At 34.1% G+C, this 23,841-nt stretch overlaps 4 protein-coding genes and 1 long non-coding RNA gene across 7 annotated transcripts in view; 2 read left to right on the top strand and 3 right to left on the bottom strand.

The window, feature by feature from the left end:
• LOC108771290 (inner centromere protein) overlaps window positions 1–7,052 on the bottom strand; it is a 170,440-nt gene extending 163,388 nt beyond the window's left edge. The window contains exon 1 of the mRNA XM_018549526.1: window positions 6,998–7,052. Coding sequence (XP_018405028.1) covers window positions 6,998–7,043 — 46 coding nt within the window. The 5' untranslated portion in view covers window positions 7,044–7,052. The remainder of the gene's footprint in view (window positions 1–6,997) is intronic.
• A 2,841-nt stretch (window positions 7,053–9,893) lies between these two features.
• Window positions 9,894–12,926, top strand: Acat2 (Acetyl-CoA acetyltransferase 2). The gene is made up of 8 exons (XM_018549520.1): window positions 9,894–10,048; window positions 11,028–11,149; window positions 11,245–11,357; window positions 11,589–11,788; window positions 11,873–12,102; window positions 12,197–12,385; window positions 12,456–12,618; window positions 12,685–12,926. The coding sequence occupies exons 1-8, from the start codon at window positions 10,000–10,002 to the stop codon at window positions 12,801–12,803; spliced, it is 1,185 nt and encodes a 394-aa protein (XP_018405022.1). The 5' UTR covers window positions 9,894–9,999; the 3' UTR covers window positions 12,804–12,926.
• Window positions 12,927–13,160: 234 nt separating this feature from the next.
• On the bottom strand, window positions 13,161–17,052 carry Nt5a (5' nucleotidase A). 2 transcript variants are annotated; one of them, XM_018549519.1, is made up of 3 exons: window positions 16,683–17,052; window positions 16,125–16,242; window positions 13,161–13,439 (listed from the first exon to the last, which is right to left on the bottom strand). In XM_018549519.1, the coding sequence occupies exons 1-3, from the start codon at window positions 16,820–16,822 to the stop codon at window positions 13,245–13,247; spliced, it is 453 nt and encodes a 150-aa protein (XP_018405021.1). In that variant the 5' UTR covers window positions 16,823–17,052; the 3' UTR covers window positions 13,161–13,244. The 2 variants fall into 2 exon arrangements, with proteins under 2 accessions (XP_018405021.1, XP_018405020.1); XM_018549518.1 differs by lacking the exons at window positions 16,125–16,242; window positions 16,683–17,052 and adding an exon at window positions 14,021–15,324 and having other exon boundaries at window positions 13,282–13,439.
• Window positions 17,053–19,555: 2,503 nt separating this feature from the next.
• Window positions 19,556–23,475, top strand: Eaat-2 (excitatory amino acid transporter 2). The gene is made up of 10 exons (XM_018549512.1): window positions 19,556–19,577; window positions 19,859–20,111; window positions 20,178–20,271; window positions 20,513–20,711; window positions 21,053–21,266; window positions 21,347–21,628; window positions 21,742–21,975; window positions 22,198–22,392; window positions 22,514–22,648; window positions 22,852–23,475. Exons 2-10 carry the CDS (start codon window positions 20,029–20,031, stop codon window positions 23,054–23,056), a joined length of 1,641 nt encoding a protein of 546 aa, XP_018405014.1. The 5' UTR covers window positions 19,556–19,577; window positions 19,859–20,028; the 3' UTR covers window positions 23,057–23,475.
• LOC108781536 (uncharacterized) lies at window positions 20,012–20,630 on the bottom strand. 2 transcript variants are annotated; one of them, XR_001940952.1, is made up of 4 exons: window positions 20,554–20,630; window positions 20,402–20,449; window positions 20,162–20,280; window positions 20,012–20,089 (listed from the first exon to the last, which is right to left on the bottom strand). It is a non-coding gene; the product is annotated as an uncharacterized LOC108781536 (long non-coding RNA). The 2 variants fall into 2 exon arrangements; XR_001940951.1 differs by having other exon boundaries at window positions 20,162–20,449.
• Window positions 23,476–23,841: the final 366 nt, after the last annotated feature.

The raw sequence follows: 23,841 nt of genomic DNA, 5'->3' as shown, positions 1-23,841 counted from the left end.
GAGAAACACGGCCACGTTGCGAACCCACGATACGTCGCGATGAAACGGTGGACTTTGAACACATAAGATCCAAATTTTCTAGTTACACTGTTTCTTTGCTAATTTGCTACATTGATCCAGCCGCGGTATGCTTTCGTTTAATTAAATTTAATTTATTCCAGTGAAGAGAGGGGGAAGAGCACGATGAAAATCATTTATATAAAGACAAGCGAAGCCGACAAAAATTATCTCGAATTATCTTGCGAAAACTATTTCATTATATAAATAATTATTCGATCTATTATCTATTATCACTCGGGTAGCTATAAATTATTTGATATAATATCTAAAGATAAGAAGAAAATAAGAAACGAGAAAAACGATGATAAAAGGATAAATCTCCGCGGTCGAGCAAAATAGTAGTGTAAAAGTTCATACGCTGGATAAAGAATCTGATTACACTGATTACAATTCTGACTAAAAATGGACAGATCAGAATTTATTGTTAAATCTGTTATAATTCTAGTTGAGATAATGAGACAATCAGAATTTTCTGATTCGTCCATTTTTCACCAGAATTTTTCCTCAGTGTACATTATATCTGCATACATCCAAGGCAACGAGATTCGAGAAGTAGTGAGTCATGTATAATATTGATCCGTCTACATTGAGCAATCCGCGTACAAGCCCATATTCTACATAGAACTCGCGCCGTAGACTTGCATCTAACGACGAAATGACAAGACACGAGACCAACGATTCATTAAAGCAACACCACGCGAGCTACTTCCCGCTGCCGATTTGGCTGGTAGTCGGCAAATGTCGATCAATTTAAAACGTTCCACATAGTTTCCTGTTTATTATGCCCCCGACGTCGCGTCGGCCCGATCAATGGTTACGTGACCCTGACGAGGGCGGAATATCACGCAAAATCGTGCTCGTTACTTATGAATTAACCTAATGTACCCTCTGTTCCAAAAATTAGATGGATAGTCTGTCATCAGTACTTCCCCGACAATAAGAGAGTCACTAGAGAGCCATTGCGTGCGCACGCATAAGCATATAATACCACGTATGTATATACGACACCTTCGAGTCTTGAATGAAGCAATGTACAATGTTGAAACGAAGTTCCAAGCATACCAAGGAAAATATAATAGAGTTATTCTGGCATTGTTCAAAGTTGAGTATACCGATCTCTCGATTTAAATGAAAATAAATACGCGAGGATACATGTAGCATGCGTAGTATGCATGCCCAAGATTACAAAGAAAGGACGATTTTGCTGACATATTTAAAAATTTAATAATCATGTAAGAAACTCAAGCAATAAACAATAAAAATGTTGATATTTGAGCAATTAGCTGAGCATCCTTATTGCATAATTATTTTGACAGTAGGTATATGAACAAAATTCTTTTCAGATCTATATCAAGCTAAATTTTTAGATAGTTCAGCAAAACTGTTCTTTCTGTGTATAAGGAATGAGATTAAAGATATTCTATAGTCACTTCAGACAGTGTATATACGTGGCCATTATGAATTGCTTTTTTTAAGTACGCGGGACGTGAATTCGACATTGAAGGATTAACGATGGAAACAGGACGTGCACGATAAAATTATCAGAGCCAATAACAGATGGATGTATTTAGAAACGCAGCTTCGGAGACGGAAGCGGACAACAACGTCCCATTACCGAGAGAAGGCAGTCATACGGGTGTTACGAGAATAAATAACTGCAACCTACTTACGCGCCTTCGTTACACGCTGCTACTCGTATGCCAAAGAACTATCAATCTGAAACACAGGCGCGGTGCTTCGAATGATCGAGTCGGCAGACTTGTATTGGTCTCGATGAAAGAGATGAAACTAGCTACTCAATGTAATAAACTGTGGCTGCGAAGCTTGAAGAAATCAAAGTTATTATCAATCACTCTACCAAAACATTTTTCTATTGTTATGTATCTTTTTTATATATTTTTAATTGTCTTATAATCTTATTAATTATATTTTATATAGGTTACAACTCTTTCATCTCATCTTTTTGAACATATAAAACTTAACCGAAGTATTTGAAGAAAATTTAAGTTAAGAAGATAAAATCACACAATATTAACGTTGTAAAAACAAATATTCTCAGCGATTCAAAGTGGTAGTTAAAAAAAAAAGAGTATATCCAAATGTTACATTTATCTTTCTTACTTTCATGTTTGATGTAAACATTTAACACAAAGTGTGCGTATAATATTTCGATAAATTTGTTAGAACTTTGTATCTTACATTAATGGAGATAAATATGCAAATGTAGGATTTACAAGATATTACAAGCTCATTCTCAAAATTACAGTTAATAATACGACACAATATAAAACTATCTTTGATACAATACACACAATGAAAACATAGTAAAAACTAGAGTTTTCAAAGAAATATAAAAATACACGACAAAAAAATCAAATGCAGGAAACGAGACAATATACCTACTGTTTTACATGAAAATACATGAATTCATATTCAAAGAAGAATGTCTAAATGCTAAAACCTGACCGTGAAACTCGGATAATTTAAGTGCAATGCGTTGCGTCACAACATTACAAATATTAAAAGAATGTAAAGTGCAGGATCATCATGAATCACGACATCGTAAGTGAGATAGATATAGATAAGAATATCTCGAAAGAATTACTGAATTTATTTCGGAGCTTAGTGTTCGTACAAAAACGCGCGATCAGCCGACTTCCTTCCGTTAAAAAATCGCTGAACCATACCGACAAACGTGAAACCATCTGGCGGATACGTATGCGGCCAATGTTACAACGTGGAAACCGCATGCACACGTCCCTAAATGAATTCTATGTCTTTCGATCGTGTTATATGTATGCGACTATACGATGAATGAAAATATTTTTGAATAGCAATAATTATGTCATCAGTCAATAATATTTTTAGGAGTGACAGAGTTATCTATATATTATTTCTTATTGAATGCATTCTGTGTCAAAGAATCATTACTAAAATCCTATATATAGGTCGCTAAATGTACACATAACTTCAGTTAGCTGTTAAGACTAGTCGTTCTATTTCAGATAAACTATGTGATAATTTATCTAATGGACAAAAGAAAGCCGAATTTTAAAGGTGGTCAGCTCAAGTGATTTGTGTTACCTGAATTTAAAACAATGCGAGTTAAGAGTTTATGCAGAATTTGTAAATTTATCGAATATCCTTGTTTTTCATCAATTCATTTTTTCCTTTATACATATATAAATAATATAATACAGTATTAATAATATCCATAAATATAGTCTATGTTATATTATGTTATTTTATTTTTTATACAGGAATTTCATACATATATATCTTTCAACGTTAGAAGCGAAATTCTATGAATAGTTTAAGCTAAACAATTCCATAAAATAGAAAGGATTGATAAAAATGTAAACTATGCTCTGATGCTAAAATTAAGAAATTTACAACAAAAAATGCAGATGATTAGCTTGTATAGGATAGAAGTTATTATAGTGACGTTGAAATAATGTCATATTTTGAAAAGCAATAAATACAATGATTAAGTATAATATTCATATTCAGAAGAGATTTAAAAAATATGGTAGATACCCACCCTCCAAAGATTAGATTGTTTTTTGAAAGTCTCGTGTGACTAAATATCATACTTCGTAAAAAAAAAATACTTTCTGTGTTAATTATAGCATAGCGAAGTATTTTTCACGGAATTCGTTGAATCGTTTATTGAACGATTGATTGAAATCATCCAATAATGCAACGAAACTGAAATGTATAATCGATAGATCACGCGGATATCAAAGAGCGCGATAAGGGAATCTGGGTTGCAATCACGCAAAGCAAAAGTACACGACTTCTTACACGATAACCTTACGACTTATTATGTATGACCGGTCAAGTCGAGTCAATATCCTTCATCCAATCGAGAAAATCTACCAAAGTTAATTACGATGTTTACTGCAAAGTCCTTTCGCTCGTTTATAAAATATTATTTCCGACGTGCGTCGTATATGTTCTCGTAAGATAAAATCAAAATTGTCAATCCGACATCTTTGACACGTCTGGGAAATTCGATGCAATAAACATGCAAATTGATTAACATTACTTAGGACTCGCGGTTGCATAATTTAGACGTCAAAACTGTACGGTAAGTGTAAAATGTATAGATATTCGTTCAGGAAGCTACGAGATCCGAGCATGAATCGTGTACAAATGTGCATCGAACCGATAAGCAAGGCGTGCATCGTTGCGGGATACGGCGCATCGTTGGATGTGTATTACAGTTAATCTTATTGCGCGTGCATAACGGATTATATCAAAAATATCAAGTGATAGCCGCGCACTGATCATTCAAATTCTTGGCTCGATAGGACTGCTTCGTGTAATATCTCATAGCTAATTCGGTCATTTGTATTACACTAGACTAGTGCACACTAAAAACTGCTATAAAATTAACAAAGTTAACATAAAAACATATAAATATTTTAAAAGATTAAATAATATTTTCATGTTTTATTTAATGGAATATGTATGTATTATTCTATACGTATTATCTCATTGTCAAAGTTATTATACTATATCACTTTATGTAGATACATTATATGTATTGAGCAGCTTTTTTAAAAGTATGCTAATCCAGTAATGCGAATGATCGAAGTAACTATTAGTACTTCATATTTTAGGCAATCATATATTTTTAGCTTGTTATTATTTCATATTCAATTGTTTTAATTTCCAAAACAAAATGAAAAAATATTTAAAAAATTATTGTTATTTGGATCATGACCTAAATACCGAAATAGTCGAATATATATAATGGCCAATATAGCTCTAGCTAAAATTTTATTAAGTTGAAAGATTTAATAGAAATTTTAATTTAAGTAGTAAAAGACACTAAATTAGAATAAGAATAAACTAAGAAATATAGGGCTGCCTAAGATACGAAATAGATATCTAATAGGTAATTCGGTCACTTACATTACATTGGATCGGTACATACTAAAGTCTGTTTTATATAAAGTTTCATATTGTAGTATATATTTCTGAGAAAGAAAATACTCCAGTATTTAATTAGGATATAATATCCAGATAATAATAATTTAATATTATTATATATACACTTTTAAAAATTAAAACATAAAATATTAACACAATATTCTCAGATATACATAATTACAATTTTATAATATAAAATATTTGAATAAAATTGTTGAATCAACTGAAAAGTTAATTTTTGACATCCTTCGTATATTGTTAAATTCACTTAAAAAATTTGAAAAAATATAGATAGAGTGAAAGTAAAGTTTATAGTATTCCAATATAATTATTAGAACATATAAATAGAGACATAACACTTAAAATAACCAATTCGATAGCTCAATGTAGTATTAAAAAATAAAGAAACGCAATATCGATTTATACCCACTTAAGCAACTTGAGAACTTTTATATCAACACTTTTTAAGAAATTCGATACCAATAAACATTCCGACTGCTTTGGTATATGTACACAGAATAGTTCAGAATTACAAATTCCTCCAATTACGTTAAAGTTCTTTTTCTCCAACTTCTTTAAAAAAATTTATTTAAAGACAATACGTTACTATTTTTCACTGTATTCAATATAATAAATTTTTATAACTAATATATTTAAGTTAAAATTCCAAACTTAATATTAAGCACACTATTCTTCAGATATACAATATTTTTAAATGATTCTCTGCAGCGAATTAATACGTCAAATACTACGACTGAGGTCTTGACATTTCTTGGCATTTCTTGACAAAAGAATTTATTTACATTATTTAGGCCCATTTTCATAATATATGGTTACTTAAAGGTGACAAAGAAATTCATTCATGAATTTCATTGATGAATCTTTCGGTAACCTACTTTAATCTTTAGATAACCATATACTGTGAAAACGAGCCTTATGCTCATTTCATTTTAATCTTGGTCCAACTGATCCTTCATCTTTTTCTAGTTTTAAGATTTAAAGAAAAAGACGGAAAGTAAGTTGAAGTTAAAGTCGAGATTAAAGTTAATCTACACTGATAGAAACGGGAATTAATGAGTCACACGAGTCACCAGTCCAAGTATCAAGCGAGGTAACAGGTGTATTCATTGAAAAGGCATCCGTTATCTGACGCGTGTATGTACATGTTTATTTAGATTTTTGCAGAGGATGATCGAATTCGTGTAGTATCCAACGTGTTAACACGGCACAGAACACAAATATAGCGCTCGCTAACGAATCCAGCGATGACGAAGAAACAACGAACGGGCCGGTGAGAACACGTTGCGGCTGACGTGCCGAACTGGTGCACGCACGACAGTGCGAGAGCACATCCGCGTAGGTGTAAGGCGAATCAGCCGGCGTTAAATTCGTGACGGCGGTACGGAAAGATAGTGACGGGTAAGAGGAAAAGAAAAGAGAAGAAATCGCGAAGGAAGGAGGAAAGACAGACGGAGACAGATAACGGTAATCTCAAACGACCGGCGGGGATGTCGTCACGGCGACGCGAGCTGCAAGGCCGTCGGCGCGTGACCTTAATGAGTAATCAGCTCGGCGACTCGGGAATTATTATCGTTTGTATGTACGCGAGGTTGTTCGCGAGACTGAACGCGCTGTCAAACGCGCGCGTACCTGGTGACACCCGATCGACAAACGAGCGGCGAGGAAGACGAACGTGACGGCGACGATGACAGCCGTCGCCGTGGAGTCGCGGGTCACGCGGACGACGTCCCGAACGGCGGAACACCGTCGGTTGAGATCGGACTCGATTCGGGCGCGCGATCGTCCAGCGGATGGTCCTCGGCACGCGGCGCGGCCCACGGTTGACCGACGTGCGGCCGCGGTCGTGCATGCACCGACGACACGACGTGTCGCGACGACGGCTCGCCGTCCGGAGGCGCGCGACGCACCGCTCGACATCGAGGCGTTCGCGGCGCGACCCGATCGCGGTGAATAAAGGACGCGACGCGCCGACAAATACCTCGTTTCTCGACGAGCTCCGAAATCTCCTCCCTGTTGTCAGCCATCTTAGCACCAGTCACCGTCCTACAATGCACACTGGGTAAAAACAAACGCGCCGTCGCCGTCGTCGCGGCGCTCCGATACACGCCGCGCCAGCGACACCTACTGCAGGCAGGCAGAGGCATCTGCCCACCTGTCAGTCGGCTCGTGCAGGATCGTGTCTATCAATAATTAGACACGTTGCACGTGTGCGACTTACATGACAACGTACATTGTTAAATTGACGTCGAGTGTAGAGTTGATAAAAAAAAAAACATGTTTTAAATATGTTTCAAATACCGATTAAACATTTTTGAAAGCATGTGTTTTAAATATTTTATAAATAGATATACTATTTAAAACATGTTCAAAACGTTAAAACTGTATTTTTAAAAAACACACATTGTTGTTTAAACCAAAAATGTTCTTTTACAACTCTGGTCGAGTGTCGATCGGCGACAATATTCTAGAATATTTATGATAAATATTTAATATATATTTATTAAAATATACATAATTTTATATAAAGTTTTATTCGAAATATTATTAAAATATAGATTAAAAATATTTTATGTAATATTTATGATAAATATAAATAATTTCTCCGATAAAAAAGGGTATTTTTTACTTGAATCATAATGTCTCATTAAGTATTTTCATAGCATTTTTACTATTATATTTACAAATAAATATTTCATAACGTTTGCAATAAATGTTTATTGATCTGTGCAATCTAAAAAAAACCATAAAAATATTTAAAATAAATCTTATAAATATTTTGTAAATATTTTATTTGTGTTGTCTGAGTTATTGCTATGCATATTTACCTCGACTGCTGTTTGATTTTTTGCCCGTTTCATTCCAAGTTTTAAGTTTGCTTTTTTGTTATTTTTGATATTTTTTACTATATGTATACGCACGAGCATTGTATTTCATCACAGACACACTATCATCTAACTCTTTTGTCAACCTCTCATTTGTATTCTTTGACCCATCTTCTTATATTATTTTTTGTGTTCAGTTAACTTACTATATAGCGTAATAGTTTAGTTTAATGGAGATATATATATATATATATATATCATATATATCTGCATTAAAATTTTCCAAAAAAAAAATAAAATCCTATGCTACTAAAAAGATATATACATATATTTAGTAACATAGGATTTTTTTTTTTTTTTTTGAAAATTTCAATTTCACGATTGACAAATAAATAATTGTTTATAACAATTGTGTGTCTTTCAGTTTTATAACTTCCCAGGTAACAAAATGTTTGCATGATACTGGAACATCATGTGATGCACTGCGTATGTATACATGTATTAATGACCGGTATAAATCGTGTAAAGCACTGTTTGCAGCATTGTTCACTATGTTTGAGATTTCTACGTAATTATATTTTGTTGGTCCAGCAGAATTATTTTCAGATCTATATTTACACAGCTAAGTTTAAATCTTTCACATTGGAAAAAGAGTCTGATTGGAATTCTGATTAAAAATTGACGATAAAGAATTTTCTGATTAAAAATAATAAATAATAATAAGGCTCTGTAAGTATAAAATAAAACAATTGAAGAGCTAAGAGCCAGTTATATAATAAAGAACGTTTAATTTAAAACATAAAGATAAAAACAATTACAAATGTAAAATGTTTCGGCACCGATCGGGTCCGAAACTATTCTCAATGTTACAGTAAATACATTATTATAAAATAATTATAAATCTACAATATTGCTTCATATACTTATAGTGGTATTCTCGTTTTCTTCCCATTACCATAATGTTGCAAGTCAATAATTTAATAGTAACATTAGTCTTTGAAAAATTCATAGCAGTAATAATCTAAAAAACGACCGTTAACAAAAAAAAATTAATGCGATTACACAACAAAATATAAATATATATAAATTTTTAAAAAATGTAGCTTATTAAATAAAAAGTTGAGAGTCAATAAATGAAAAGCGCAAAAAAGTTTATCGTGATAATGCACAGTAGTTGTCTTTCTAAAAGTTCATTGGAGATTTTCTGACTAAATTTATTATATTACTATCGAGATTACCAGAATTTTAATTAATATAATCAGAATCTTCCAGTTTGTCAATTTTCAACCAAAATTTTTTTTCAGTAAAAATAAAAAGAAAGTCAATAAAGAGCATATGATAAAAGATTAAGATCAAATAGTTTATTAATTCTTAAATATAAATAAATAGGAATGTTTCAAATTAACTAAGCCTTCATTAGCCACGAAAAAAAAGTTAAATTGAAAAAGACAATAAAAAATTATTCAAAATAAGACCACATGACAAGCTGGACAATTGATCTATTAGATTAAAAATTGTTACGAGGTTTTTTTTTTTAGTGTAACAAAATCATTTTTTCTATATGTACGAATGGTAAATATAAAAATATGATAGATAATATCAATTACGTTAATTCATTTTAATTCGCTTTAATATATTTTTTAGTATGTTACATAAAATAAAAAATTAAATGACTTGCGTCATTGCAGTAGCGTTCAATTGGAGCTATTATTTCTTCCTGTTCCATATTTATTCAGTCAATGTCAAAGTCATTATTTGTCAAACTTTATCATTTGTTTTACGTCATACGTTTTATCTAATCATTTTCAACGTGCATACGTTCTATTCACTCGATTTTCGATCGCAAAACTTCGATGTTTAAATTTGTAAAATACAATATGTATTATGTAGTACGTATACAATCAGCTGTATCTTTTTTTTATAAAATTCTTAAACATGACGAAAGGCTCGGAAGCAGTCCTGTCAAGAGCTCCCCTCCTTAATCCTCTGCTTTCTGCTTTTCTACCGCGCAGGTACATGTTTGACATGACACACTTTCACAATGTAGCCGCTCCTGGTACACGACATCAGCACTAATATAATTCCGTTATGCAGTCGAGACGTAGCAGTCTTCGTGTGTTTTTCTGGGAGTTTAGTTGTGCTTGTTCACGGTAGTAAAATGAGTGATCGCACTGTGGTGATTGTGTCTGCTGTAAGGACACCCATAGGTAATAATACTAATAACGAAACATGCAGCTAGTAAAATTTCATATAATAATTTGCAATTTTTAATTATCGAATTTTGAACAATTGCAGAACTTGCATTTGAATAGTGTCAATGAAATAAATTTCGACGATATTTTGCGCAAAATTATCCCATAAGCGATAAAAATTTAACAAACTCCTCTCTCTTGAGCACTTATTCAGGTTATATCTGTGAAATGCAATCAGAACTGGACATATGTACTTGAAATACTTTTACTTTGAATATAATATGTATTTGTAATATAATTCCATTTCATATTTCAAATCGAATATATTTTCTATTTTATAATTCAAATAATAATACTAAGATTATCAATCTTAGTATTTAAAATACAAAATACAATTGTATTACAAATACTGTTTTTCAAGTAAAATTTTTTTAAATGCCTAGCCTAAATAGAATTATATATACATTTAAAATACTATAAAAACATTAATTAAGTACAGGATTCTTAATTTCAAAAATATAATTGTATAATGTAAAAAAGCAAGTAACAGTCAGATAAATAAACAAGTAATGTTTTATCACATATATTCAAATAAATATACTAAGAGAAAATAATAAAATTATAAAATTTACTATAACAAAAACGACAAAAATTTACATGCATTACATGTTTCGGCTGATTCAGCTCTCTTCAGATGTACAACTAAAATTATATACAAAAAATCTATCTTATTACATTAAAAAATGCAACACGATATAAAGATAAGAATCGCTATGTGTTGTAGAAAAAATTTTTTTTTTAAATACTATAATTGTGGAACAAAAAAAATATGTGTGTAAAAAGATAACGTATTAATATTAAAAATCATGCTATGCACCAAAGTGAAATATGCATCTTATGTGATTCTACATAATATCATTCTTACAGATGCTATAAATATGAAACTTGTATTTGTATTATTTGTATAATTAAATTTACTGTTCTGTAAATGCAGGATCATATTGTGGATCCTTATCTTCATTGAAAGCATCAGCATTGGGGAGTATCGCTATCAAGGAATGCCTGACAAGGGTTGGATTGAAAGGATCAGATGTTTCTGAAGTCATTATGGGACAGGTACTCACAATTCTAGAAGAAATAAATATATTTTTAAGTACAATTAGATTCATATACATATAAAGCATTTATATAACACATTGTTTTTTTTCCAGGCACTTTCTGCAATCGAAGGCCAAAATCCTGCAAGACAAGCAGCAATACATGCTGGTATACCTATCGATGTACCTGCTTATCAGATAAACATGCTATGTGGTTCTGGTCTAAAGTACGTTCACCTGTTCTACCTGTGATATTAGATTTGTTTTTTTTATCGCTGCATTGGATTAGAACTTTCCTTCTTACTCTTGCCAAATATTAAACATAAATCCATTTCACTTTAAATGCAGAGTGTACACTAATTCAGCTATAAAAAATAAATTCATTTCTGTATTATACATAAAGTTAAGAAAAATCCCTTTTCATATTTGATGTAACATATTATACATATATTTTACAGATCTGTAATGAATGGTTACTCTTCTATTAAATTAGGGGAAAGCGATATAGTTGTGGCTGGTGGTCAAGAAATTATGAGTAGAGCACCGCATGCCACTTATCTCAGGACTGGTGTAAAAATTGGAAGTTGCGATTTAATTGATACACTATTGGAGGATGGTCTAACAGATGCTTTCCATAATATTCATATGGGAATCACAGGCAAGACCAAAAATATTACAATTGAATATTTTTGCACTAGGAAAATTTAAATTTTATGTATTACCATTTTTATTTAATTGATAGCTGAGAATCTTGCTGAACAATATAAAATAAGCAGAGAGGAACAAGATCATTACGCATGCAAATCTCAGCAGAGGGCAGAGATTGCTATCAACGCTGGATATTTCGATAAGGAAATTGTTCCAGTAACCCTTACAACTAAAAAGGAAACTTTTGTTATATCTAAAGATGAATTCCCGAAATTTGGAACAACCACAGAGAAACTTGCAAAATTAAAACCAACATTTATACCAGTATGTGTGTGTGTGTATACATATAATATTCTATATATTTTTAAATATATAATGGAAAGAATATAACACGTCTGAAATATTATATTGCATTTAGATCAATGGTACAGTTACTGCCGGTAATGGATCTGGTATAAACGATGGTGGAGCTGCCGTAGTGCTAATGTCCGAAGAAACTGCTGCAAATAGAGGAATCGCACCATTAGCCAGTATCGTTGCATTCGCACAAGTTGGAGTTGAACCTAGAGTTATGGGCATTGGACCTGTTGAAGCCGTTAAATTAGTAGTTAGTATTTATGTTTTGATTACTTTTATTTTAACACGATATCATAATTTAAAATGTATACTTTTTTCAGTTAAAAAAAGCGAACTGGACAAAAGAGGAAGTGGATTTTTATGAGCTAAATGAGGCCTTTGCCGCACAAGCAATCGCATGTATTCAAGAACTCGAAGTAGATACCGAGAAAGTTAACGTAAATGGCGGTGCTATTGCCTTAGGTCATCCTATTGGTATGTCAGGTATGTATCGATGTTCGAACTTTCTTCAAAAGAATTCCAAAGAAATAACAAAATTTTATATTTCAGGCACAAGAATACTAGTCACTCTGTTACATACTTTGGAAAGAACAGGAAAGAAAAAAGGAGTCGCATCTTTATGCATAGGAGGAGGAATGGGTATTGCTATTGCTGTTGAAAGAAAATAACAAATGTCTTCCTTATTAATATATATATCTTATATAAAATTTCTTATCTTTTATTAAAGCGTTTTTCGCTAAAAATGGCCTTTCGCTTATGTTATACATTGAATAAAGGGTTTTATTACAATATTCGTACGTTGAATCGTATGATAGAATATTTTTTTTGTTTAAATAATGTATATGTATATTTTATAATAAAATTTTATATAAAAATACAGAAATGTAAAAATAAATTACATTAAATATTATAAAACTGAGCTGTCAAGTTTAAAAAGTACAAATATTCAACTAAAATAAAAAAAAAATAAGTAATGAAATAAAAAAGATTATATAGGCAATACACAAAATCAATCATATGCGCTATTCTTAATATATTATTCAACTTCTTAAGATGAATAATTTTAAATAAATTAGTACAATAAATCAGAGAGAGAATCTTTACGAGTCTCATTTATCTTCATTTTTTGTGGTTTTGGTTTTTGTTGTATTTTTATCCTCTAAAATGTTTTCTACAGCTGCAAGATCTTCTTGCTGGCGCTGCTCAGCATATTTTTTTTTAAAAGTTCGTTTTTTATCTGTGACGTCCCATGTAGATCGGTTTAGTTGCTTTAACTGTTGCTTGATAGCTGGGATAATCCGTATCTTAAATAATAATATACTTAAATTAGATAAAACGCATAAACATAAAAATGAGTTGCTCTATTTTATTAGATTACGGTTTTTCAAAATTCAAATGTACGAATGTAGATTATATTTAAAAGCTAAGAGCCTAAAACTTTTCTAATCTCTTATAAAATTTCTTAAGTAAAAAATTATCTTTTTTGTTACAAACGATATAATATATATAATCCTAATATTTTCATTCTTATATTACATGGCTGATACACTAAGTGGTATAGCAGGATAATATCCTTTATATAACTTTCCATCCTTATCAAAACAAGGAATAGGTTCTTCTAATGATTTCTGTGTTATCAAACTGATATCTGGTATACACAACTTTGCATGTTTTTTTATTATATGGCCCCATAAAGAGTCTATATTAATCGTTGAGTCTTTTAAACAAAAATAAGACCCCCAAAGTTTTGAATTTAGAATCTTTTCGTCTGGATGAGTCAAACAGTGATGAAGCATTCCTTCTGACATTTGTTCTTCGATCACAGCTATTGTATCACAAAGTGCGAATGCATTTGGTACATAAATGTCTTGTATGACATTATCACCTATGTATAAACACTGCTGATTAGTTTTCCCTGTTATACGAGTGAAAAATTCCAATAGTTCATTCCAGTTTCCTTGACTATATATTTCACCTCGTTTTAAGTCTTGACTTCTGATATCGGTTTCGATATTATTTACAACATCAAAAAACGGCCGATTATTAATAAAAAACCCTGGCTTCCTCGCGAAACATATTACAATATCGAAAAGTGATCGCCAGTCCTCTCCGAGAGCGTAACTCGCAATAAAATTCACATAATCCGCGTTCGATCCAGTAAGAAGAAAAGTCGCAGATTTTTTCTTTATTTCTTTCAACCACGAGATTGTGTTCAAGTTGCATTTATGTAGATATTTCTCCGGATTTCTCTTAATGTGTCCAAAAATTCCCTTGCTTGATTGAAAGTGCTCTCTAAAGAACATATACATTAACCCAGCTAATATGTCAGGCCAGATATTGTATTTGTCCAAGGATGATCCATGTTCTTTGTCCAGTGCGTCTACAGCCCGTGCAAACGCGAGACTCGTCACTATATCGAAATAATCCAGCAAGCTCCTAACTTTCTCGGACAGAGGACCATTCCAGGTTGCCATTATATCGCGACAGAAGGTGTCCGTGAGCTCTGATTTCTGTTCAGGATATATCTCCCTTACTTGATCCATATTTAACAAACGCGTGCCATGACACGCTCTGCGAATAACACCATCTGGGCTTATCCTGAGCAGGTTTCCCCTTTCCAAGTCAAGCAACAATCCTTTCTGCATGAAATCCAAGTCATCATCTGTCAGCGGCTTTAATAGACTCTCGTTGTATTCCCGTTTATCCACCAGGAATCTGGCTAGCATTTCGTACTCCATGCGCACCAAATTCGTCACGTTGTAACGCAGCAGCGTGTTATCCAGGTCGAAACCGATGCAATCATAGTCCGTAAACTTGAACGTGTCCATGTCGCTTTTGGTGGGATTACTACACGCAAAACTGTACCGACCGTTAGAAATCGAATACACAATCGTCGTACCTGGAAGTATTTCTATTTTACCAGTTACTTGTTTCACTCGTTTGCATACAAAACGTCCATGCTCGTACAAACTGACAGTAAGATGAAAACCCAGGTTTTTAATCATTTATATTTAAGTGCAATTACCGGCATTTGTCATATCAGGCAATGAATGTACGTTAGGTTAGCATGATACAATTGAATAATTCAGCAGGTATGAATATTATGAGCCGGCAATCGCAGGAATATTCCATGCCAGATTGTGCAACCCTGAGGTATAAAACACCCTAGATATCCTAAACCAGAGCTGCCTAAACTCTAAAGCGGGGAGCACAGACTTTTGCATAACGCATAAAGCATATGCATAAGGAATTTCATTGGTCCATTTTCTTATGCATGAGTCAATGGACCAATCAAATTCTTTATGTATATGGTTTATGCGTTATGCAAAAGTCTGTGCTCCCCGCTTAAACCTTTCTACCTGGTTTATGCTTCGATCGTAACCCTGGGGAGTCGTGTGGCTCCTCACGTTAGGCATCGGACTCGTGATCTGCGGATCCGGGTTCGAATCCGCCTGCTCCCCATATATTTCAACTCAATTTTGGTAGAATTAACTCGTCCGCTTGAGGATTGCTTGGTAGAGTGACTTCGTTTGCTTGATTAAGAGCATGTAAGATTACTCACTTGAACATAGAATCTACTCGTTGAACTTTCGTTCTGGCCGTGTGATTTCCCAGTTCCTGGGATTCAGTGCCATTAAATAAGTGAATTGAATTCGATCGTAACCCTAAAATCCTAAAATTCAGCCAATACAATTTTCGGAATACAAATTTCAGTTAGTCAATAAAGCTACCAAGCTTTATTGACTGAATTTTAGGATCTTAAGGTTAAGACCCGAGACATAAACCTAGCCATAGATGCTTCAGCAAGGACGCTACGTAATCCGAGGAGCGAAGATCATCGGTTTTCTTGTTTTGAAACGTAACATAACCTAAACGGTCGATCATTCGTACGTTTCACGACTCTCGCCAAACCAGGGCAAGATCCTCGACACGGCGGAGATTCCTAGTCATCGTTAAAGGAGAGAACAGGATTTACTCGATGTACTCACGTTCATTGGCACGTGTACGCTGCGGATGTTTCGTGCCTGCACGAAGAACATGTCGTATTTGAACGAGTCTCCACGAGGATCCGTAAACACGCAGTCTTTCATCACGATGTTCATGTATCTGTAAAATGAGAACGAGAGTCGAGAGCGGCATGTTCAGAAATATGACAAGTCACCGGGTAGAGCTCTAATTTCGGAATTGAATTGCAGGTATATATTCGAGGAAAGAATTCAAGGACATCTATGGTCGATTTTTTAATATGGATTTCATCGTAAAAATCGCGACGGAGAGCATATAGGATTTCTTAATACAACAACGAGCTCTCAATAAGACCTAGAATTTCTTAATACAACAACGAGTTCTCAATAAGACCTGGTTTCATCAATTATAAGATCGACTTTAATCTTTAATCTCGATTCGATGTTCTTTGTATCTTTTTCTAATTCTAAGAATTCTTAGAACTAGAAAAAGATAAACACTAACACAGTAAGTTAAAACCTAAAAGGCCCAACACGTGCGATAATATCACATCACAGCGGAAAACGAAATCCTTTACTTACGCGTCCGCATTTTCGATGATGCCGTCTATCGTCGCCTCGTTCCTCAGATCTACAGTCGTTCGGGTCTTCTCCACGGCCTTTAGCAGGATCGACAAGGTATTGTACAGAAAGTATTTCTCACGTTTGGAATCCATAGACATCGCGAATGCGAGCGTGAACGTGCGTGTTCTTCAATGGTACATGCAAGCAAATGCAGATTGCAAGATGCAATCATACAACATGCAAGTATGCAACACGTGCGAAATTTTCGTCTGCTTTGTTTTCCTTGATGGAGCAAACCACGTGATGGGACCACGTGATGACCATGTGACCGTCGCGTGCGAAACGCGGGTAAATTGAGAACGCGTGTTGCATTCATACGTAAGTATAACAGAACATACCGTAGCGAGTTAAATCTATTCTACAATATGCTCTTTGTTTGCCGTTTCTTGCTTTTTTCTCTCTGATTGTGATCGATTTATCGACACTTGTATTTTTTTGCTAAGAAATAGGAAACAAAAAGTACATTTTAGAATAGGCTTTATATATGGTGTATTACAAAATATATAGCACTATATATTGATTTAGTTTAATCTATTATCTTTGATGATTAAATCATTCTTTTAACCGCAGATTTGTTATTATACAACATAATAATTAATTATTTAAACGATAAATGATTTGATTACCTTAACCGCGAAACGTTTGTGTGTACGTGGATTATAGAAAATATAATTATATATTCATTTTGTCTGAATTATATATTTAATAATTATATATTTAACAGAATTTAGAATGAAGCAACTAATCGAAAAAATTTAATTCTACATAATAAGCATTTTGCTTTGTACTTATAATAAATTAAAATGTCAGCAACAATTATAAACATAACTTAAGAAAATAATTTCAGTTAATTTATAATTTGTTTCAAGATGCAAATGTCGAAAAAGAAATGTTGTTCATTATTTACGAAAAAGAAAATAAATTGCACGAGATAGATAGGAAATAAAGTCGAATTTATGCAAATGGAATGCACGAGCGACGACAATTGTAACTCAATTTTCTCGAACGCATTAATTAATTCTATCTCAAATGGCTCGCTCTTTCGCTCAGAAGTTACGGGATGTTAAACGCGTTATCGTGGGGAGATTCGATTTGTCCTCGTATTATACTACCACCGTAAACCCGATGTTAGTCTATATATAGTCACTCATATAGCCGTCATTGCTAGAGGAATTAGGTTACTTCCCAACGGATATACAAAGGGGTCTTGTAAATGGTCGTATCCTACATGCATCTAAAACAATTACGCACAAATATTTCCGCGTAACTCTTTTATCACTGTCAGGTTCACAAAAGTTTGGAAACCGATGATTTCGATCGAAATATGCTTGCAAAAGCTGGATAGAATATAGTAATTATAATATATGGCTCACACTATAAGTAAAATCTCAGAAAACATTTTGATGTCTTAAATTAATTTTTCTAAAAGATGTCTTAAATCTTCGAAGACGTTTTATGAAATTAATAGAAAGATACCATATGTTTTTAAGATGTCTCTTATTTAAATTTTAGATACGCGTAATTTTGGTCAGAGTAGTACAGTAGAAAAATTAGGTAGAAAAAAGAACATATAAGTTAAAAAAATTGCTTAATAAATAAATATGTGAATAATTTAATATAATTTTGATAACAATTTAATTTAATTCAAATTTTATATAATTATTGTTAATATAAAAGATTTATGTCATGTGCGTGTACTACTAATATCACTTATTATAATAATATATGTATTAATATGTAATAATAATTTTTTTTAAATACAATAAAACCTGAAATTAATGATGTAAAACACTTGTCTTTTAAATAAACATCCTACATATTATAATATCCTACATAATGAGCGTTGAAAGTCTGTATTACCTTATCTATATATTGGATTGATATTGTATATGTAATATTATATGTATTTATTCTGTATCTATTAACGTTCGTATTTCAGCCTTACAGACATTTCTCAAAATTAATATTGCTGTGTATCACGAGATCTCTCAGTGTCCAGTACTCTTCATGCTCCGATATCATCGGCAAGGATTTCCCTCCAATTTAACGTTTCTTTAATTTTCTCAAGCTTCAATTAAAAATGCCTTACGTTCGTTAAGCAGCGACTTTTACGAAATGTACCGAGCAGCGGCATTTTTATTCCCTTCGGCGTTTATTATTCGGTGCCGTGCGACCCGTCGCGATGAGTGCCTTCTTCCTGTGATCTACCGGTCTCTCTTTCTCTGCGTGACACATCTCCGTTCATCTCGCCGTGTGTCCCCCCCCCCCTTCCCCTTTCGGTGTGTGCCTTTCGTCTCCCCGGGGCCTCCCTCGACGCACGCACTAATCAACTTCCTGGATGGGGCACATTATCGGCCTGATTGCAAGGCAGATCCCAACGCCGCGGCGCGATACCTAGAACACCGGCGCGGCGGCAGATCTATCCGATCTCTCGGCAGTCGATATCGCGCGCACGAAAAGCACGTCGGAAGCTCTGCGGATGTCGTTCGCGCCCGCAACTGACGCGGTGCAATGATCCTGAACGTAATAGATCGGTTGTGACCTCCTTCGGGGCCTTATCCCCTCGACCCCTTCCTCCCTCCCCCCCCCCCCCCCTCCCGCGTCATCATCGGGGCCAGCGTTACGCCGTGCGCTTGTGCAATTTGCCCTGATGGTTCCCGGTGGTTCACGCGAAAGGATCGTCGTGTGTCGCGATGCGCTACCGAACGGTTCGCACGTGCCTCGATAATCGTTCGCGAGAAAAACTGTTCGCTTATCGAATTTGATTTTTTTTAGAAAGCGCGAAGCGGAGGATCGTGATAATTCAAGAGGATAATCACGGATTTTCACAAGCACACTTTTTTTTCTACAACAGTGAAAGCATTTGAAATTTGCCATTTTCTTTAAGTTCACACTAAAGAAAATACTAAAAATAAAATTTTTCTTAACGCTAGAAAAGCTCTAAATAATTTAATTGCATTAAAAAGAAGTTTGTTAAAGAGAGTATACTAAAATTAGAATAGTTTTCATTCTGTAGAGCTTTAAGTAATTTAATTGCAATAAGTTTTTATTCTTTAATAATTTCTGACACACAGACAAACTTATGAAAGAAATATCGTGAATAATACACGTTTCTTCTATACTTGGTAATCTAGAAAAATTGTGGACGTCAGTGGCTAAATAAAATCAAGATGATTCGCATCGTGAAAAGGCATAACGCAGTTATAAAGGCCGCGGGATGAAGACTCGCGAGGCCTATTTGGACATTCCTTGTGCTACGTTTCACCTAAAATCTTGAAGCGACGTGTCTTCGGAAGCCTGAAGGATGTCTTTGGGACAACGTATTTCCGGCGCGGTTGCGGTTCTCCGGGGAGCCTCGACGGAGGCTAAGGAGAGCGGCAGTCATACGTAAAAAGATTTCTTATACTTTTACCAAAAAAATTCGGGCTGCATTTTACCTGGAATAACTTCCAGGTCGTGCGTAGAAGAGATCGAGAAGATGACATCCGAGGAAGAAGTCGAGGCCGAAGCGCAGCACAAAGTGACGGCGCTTGATAGGTTACAGATGGTCAGTAAACTTTTTCAAAAATCAAATTTTTATAATAGAATCAATAAAATTTTTAGTGCGCGATCTTCTTGTATTACTTTCACTTTAATTTCTCGATTATATTCGCGATGAAAATGATCAAAGGATATACCTATCGTGCTCAAAACTATAATTTCATGTCAGAATCTTTTACTTGTTCCTGAAAGAAAAATATCACGCAGTGTGGCTTATTAAAATTGATTACGCGTTGTGAGGAATGTAGGTGATAGAATGGATGGGAAGTAACTTGCTTCTGGCACTAACCATCGCTGGAGTTTTGATGGGTCTAGTTCTCGGGTTTCTGGGTCGATTGGTAGATTTTGCACCACAGTCTATAACCCTCATCAGCTTCCCGGGAGAGCTTCTTATGCGGATGTTGAAGATGTTTATCTTGCCACTTATCATCTCATCGTTAATATCTGGTAATTATAATTCACTGACAATCCGTTTTTAAGCAGATAATGAGTAAAAAAAAGAGAACAAGAGACAAAATTCAATTACGTAGATATTAAAAACAAATTTGATATTAAATGTCAGAGTTTTTGTGTTGAAATAACAAAAATATTATACCTGTTCTTTTTAGCTAAACTTTTTGAAGCGTTCATCTTTTTTCCTCTTTCTTTTTCAATATGAAGAAAAAAAAGGAAAGATGAATTGCGTAAAAAGTTTAAGAAAATTAATCTATTATACGTTTAAAACTTTCCGACTTGTCTCTACTTATCTCCCTCATCCCGAGGTACAAGCAATTACTTACTTATTTCAGGAATGGCACAGCTGGATGTTCAAAGGTCAGGAAGGATAGGATTCAGAGCATTAACGTACTATTCAATAACGACCATTCTCGCCGCTATAGTGGGTATCGCGATGGTGCTGATGATTCATCCGGGTAATCCGCAGATCAAAACTTCGGCCACGGCGGTGGTGAGAGCCGAGGAGACAAAAGTTTCTACTGTAGATGCAATTCTCGATATAATTCGGTATGGAAGACCAGCCTTTATAGCTCCATGGTCACAATTTGAGGGTTCGAAATCTTTTGTATAATATCTCTCGTTCTCAGAAACATGGTGCCGGAGAACCTGGTGCAAGCGTGCTTTCAGCAGGTTCAGACCTCCTATGTGAAGAAAAAGGTGGTCATGATCGGTAGCGCGAATCAAAGCGAATATATAGTGGAGCCGACCTTGGTTTACAAGGACGGCACGAATGTGATGGGTATGATCGTGTTTTGCATCATCTTCGGTGTACTCGCCGGACAGATAGGACCACGCGGCAAACTGATGGTGGACTTTTTCGTCGTGTTGAATGAGATTATCATGAAACTCGTCACGATCGTCGTCGTTTGGTATGAAACAAAAGATCATTTCACACAAGCATAAGTTTAATAAATAATTGAGTATATAACATCGTTCAATTTTATTTTCTCTTTTACGACAATGCAATTGGCAATCGCTGTAGGTATTCTCCGTTCGGAATTATGTGTCTGATAGCTGGAAAAATCATGTCAATCACAAATCTGGCGGCAACCGCTCAGATGTTGGGTCTGTATATGGTAACAGTCGTATTAGGCTTGATGATTCACGCAATCATCACGCTACCACTGATCTACTGGTTTATGACCCGAAAGAATCCAGCAGTGTTCTTTAGAGGTATGATGCAAGCCTGGGTGACAGCACTGGGAACTGCTTCGAGGTAATAATTGGAAACATTTCTAAAATTGATCTTAAGTCTTCGTGATCACTATTTAAAAGTTAATTCAAGAATTATAATTAGAGATTATTTCGAAATTAATTAGAAAATCATGATATATTTATTTATATTTGTAGAGTCAGTTGTATATAAAATTGAATTTTCCGGCATGACACTAACTTTTTAAATGAATAGCAATGATATAATCGATATATGGGTTTATAGCGCTGCAACCTTGCCACTGACTTTCCGTTGCCTCGAAGAAAACAATAAGATCGATCCACGAGTGACGCGCTTTGTTGTGGCAGTCGGTGCCACGGTAAATATGGACGGAACAGCTCTTTATGAAGCCGTGGCCGCAATTTTCATAGCACAATTGAATGGAATCTCATTGGGATTCGTTGAAGTCATTACTGTTAGGTACATAAATTTCGTGAACATGATTTCTTTCATGTTATAATTGAAGAAAAGATGTTTAATGTGTACCTAATTAATGAATTTAAAAAATTCTATTCTTTGCTTAAAAATTTCCTTCTTTTAGCCTTACGGCTACTTTGGCGAGCGTTGGAGCCGCAAGTATTCCCAGTGCAGCTCTAGTCACCATGCTGTTGGTGCTGACTGCTTTAGGTCTTCCTACAAACGATATTTCCCTGTTATTCGCTATCGACTGGATGTTGTAAGTTACATGTCTACTGTTATAATGACCATACATTGTACGCTCATAATCGTTTTTTACTGATTATTGAAGAATATTAATCTAAATATTTATATTTTATTAGAAATTATTATTATTAGTCGACGATAATTGACGATAAAAGACGGTTGAGAATAGCAGGTTTGATTAGATCGGTAAAATTAGAGCAATCGTTTTGCTTCAAGGGATCGAATCAGGACTTCGATCAACGTTTTGGGCGATGGTTACGGAGCTGGAATAGTTTATCACTTAAGCAAAGCGGAACTAGACAAGATGGACGAGGAAAGGAGACTGGAAGGTTTGGAAACTGGAAGGCCTCTCGAAATCGCCACCGAGAGCTGTCGAGAAGAACCAGGAGTGTATGAACAAACTTCTGAGACGAAAATCTGAAGTCTTTCTACAGATTTCAGCAGAATCATGCTATTTCGCTAATCTTCGTCTGTCACGTAGATAAACTTTTTAATCACGGGTTTAACGCTACTTACCTTTTTCTAATTTTCAAAAGTAGAAAAGAATAAAAGGCGAGTTAAACTGAGAATAAAAACCGAGATTAAAGTTAATCTACACATTGGTGAAAATGGACATAAGAATGCTATCAGTTCGTAAGAACTATTACTCGTCCCTGTGTTAAGTATATTCGTATAATGCGATTGACTTTCACTGCCGAAATCAAGGTTTTTCCGTGGATTTTTAACACATATCAAAGTAAGCTATACATATAATTATTAAGCATATTATAGGTACGACTTGGATCTTATTTAATAATACACAAATATAAGTTTCCATTTTTGTAGCGAGTGTTAGCTAGTAGCGAATGAATAAAGGTGTTAAACACTGAAGTAGAAAATGTGAGCATGTTAAGTACAAATTAACGAAATTTGTATATCTCGATTTCTTATTCTTTTCTTTAGTGCGTGAGAAGATTCTTTTACTTTAGAATAACTTTAGAATTAACAAATGTACGCAGAAATAAACATGTACAGTAAAATAAAAATATAAAATGCAATAAATTATTGGAAATTACGTTTGACACAAAAATCGTTAAAAAGCACTTAAAATATTCATTTATTGAAGATATTTTAAAAAGAAAATATTATATTTTACATGAATAAATTTAAGTGTTTTATTTCAATGATTAATTAAAAATAATATTATATATAACTATAATATTATTT

Source organism: Cyphomyrmex costatus, unplaced genomic scaffold (genome assembly GCF_001594065.2).
Source record: "Cyphomyrmex costatus isolate MS0001 unplaced genomic scaffold, Ccosl1.0 scaffold831, whole genome shotgun sequence".
NCBI classification, from domain to species: domain Eukaryota; kingdom Metazoa; phylum Arthropoda; class Insecta; order Hymenoptera; family Formicidae; genus Cyphomyrmex; species Cyphomyrmex costatus.
Note: the sequence above shows the minus strand (reverse complement) of the source record. Positions and strands in the feature narration are given on the sequence as shown.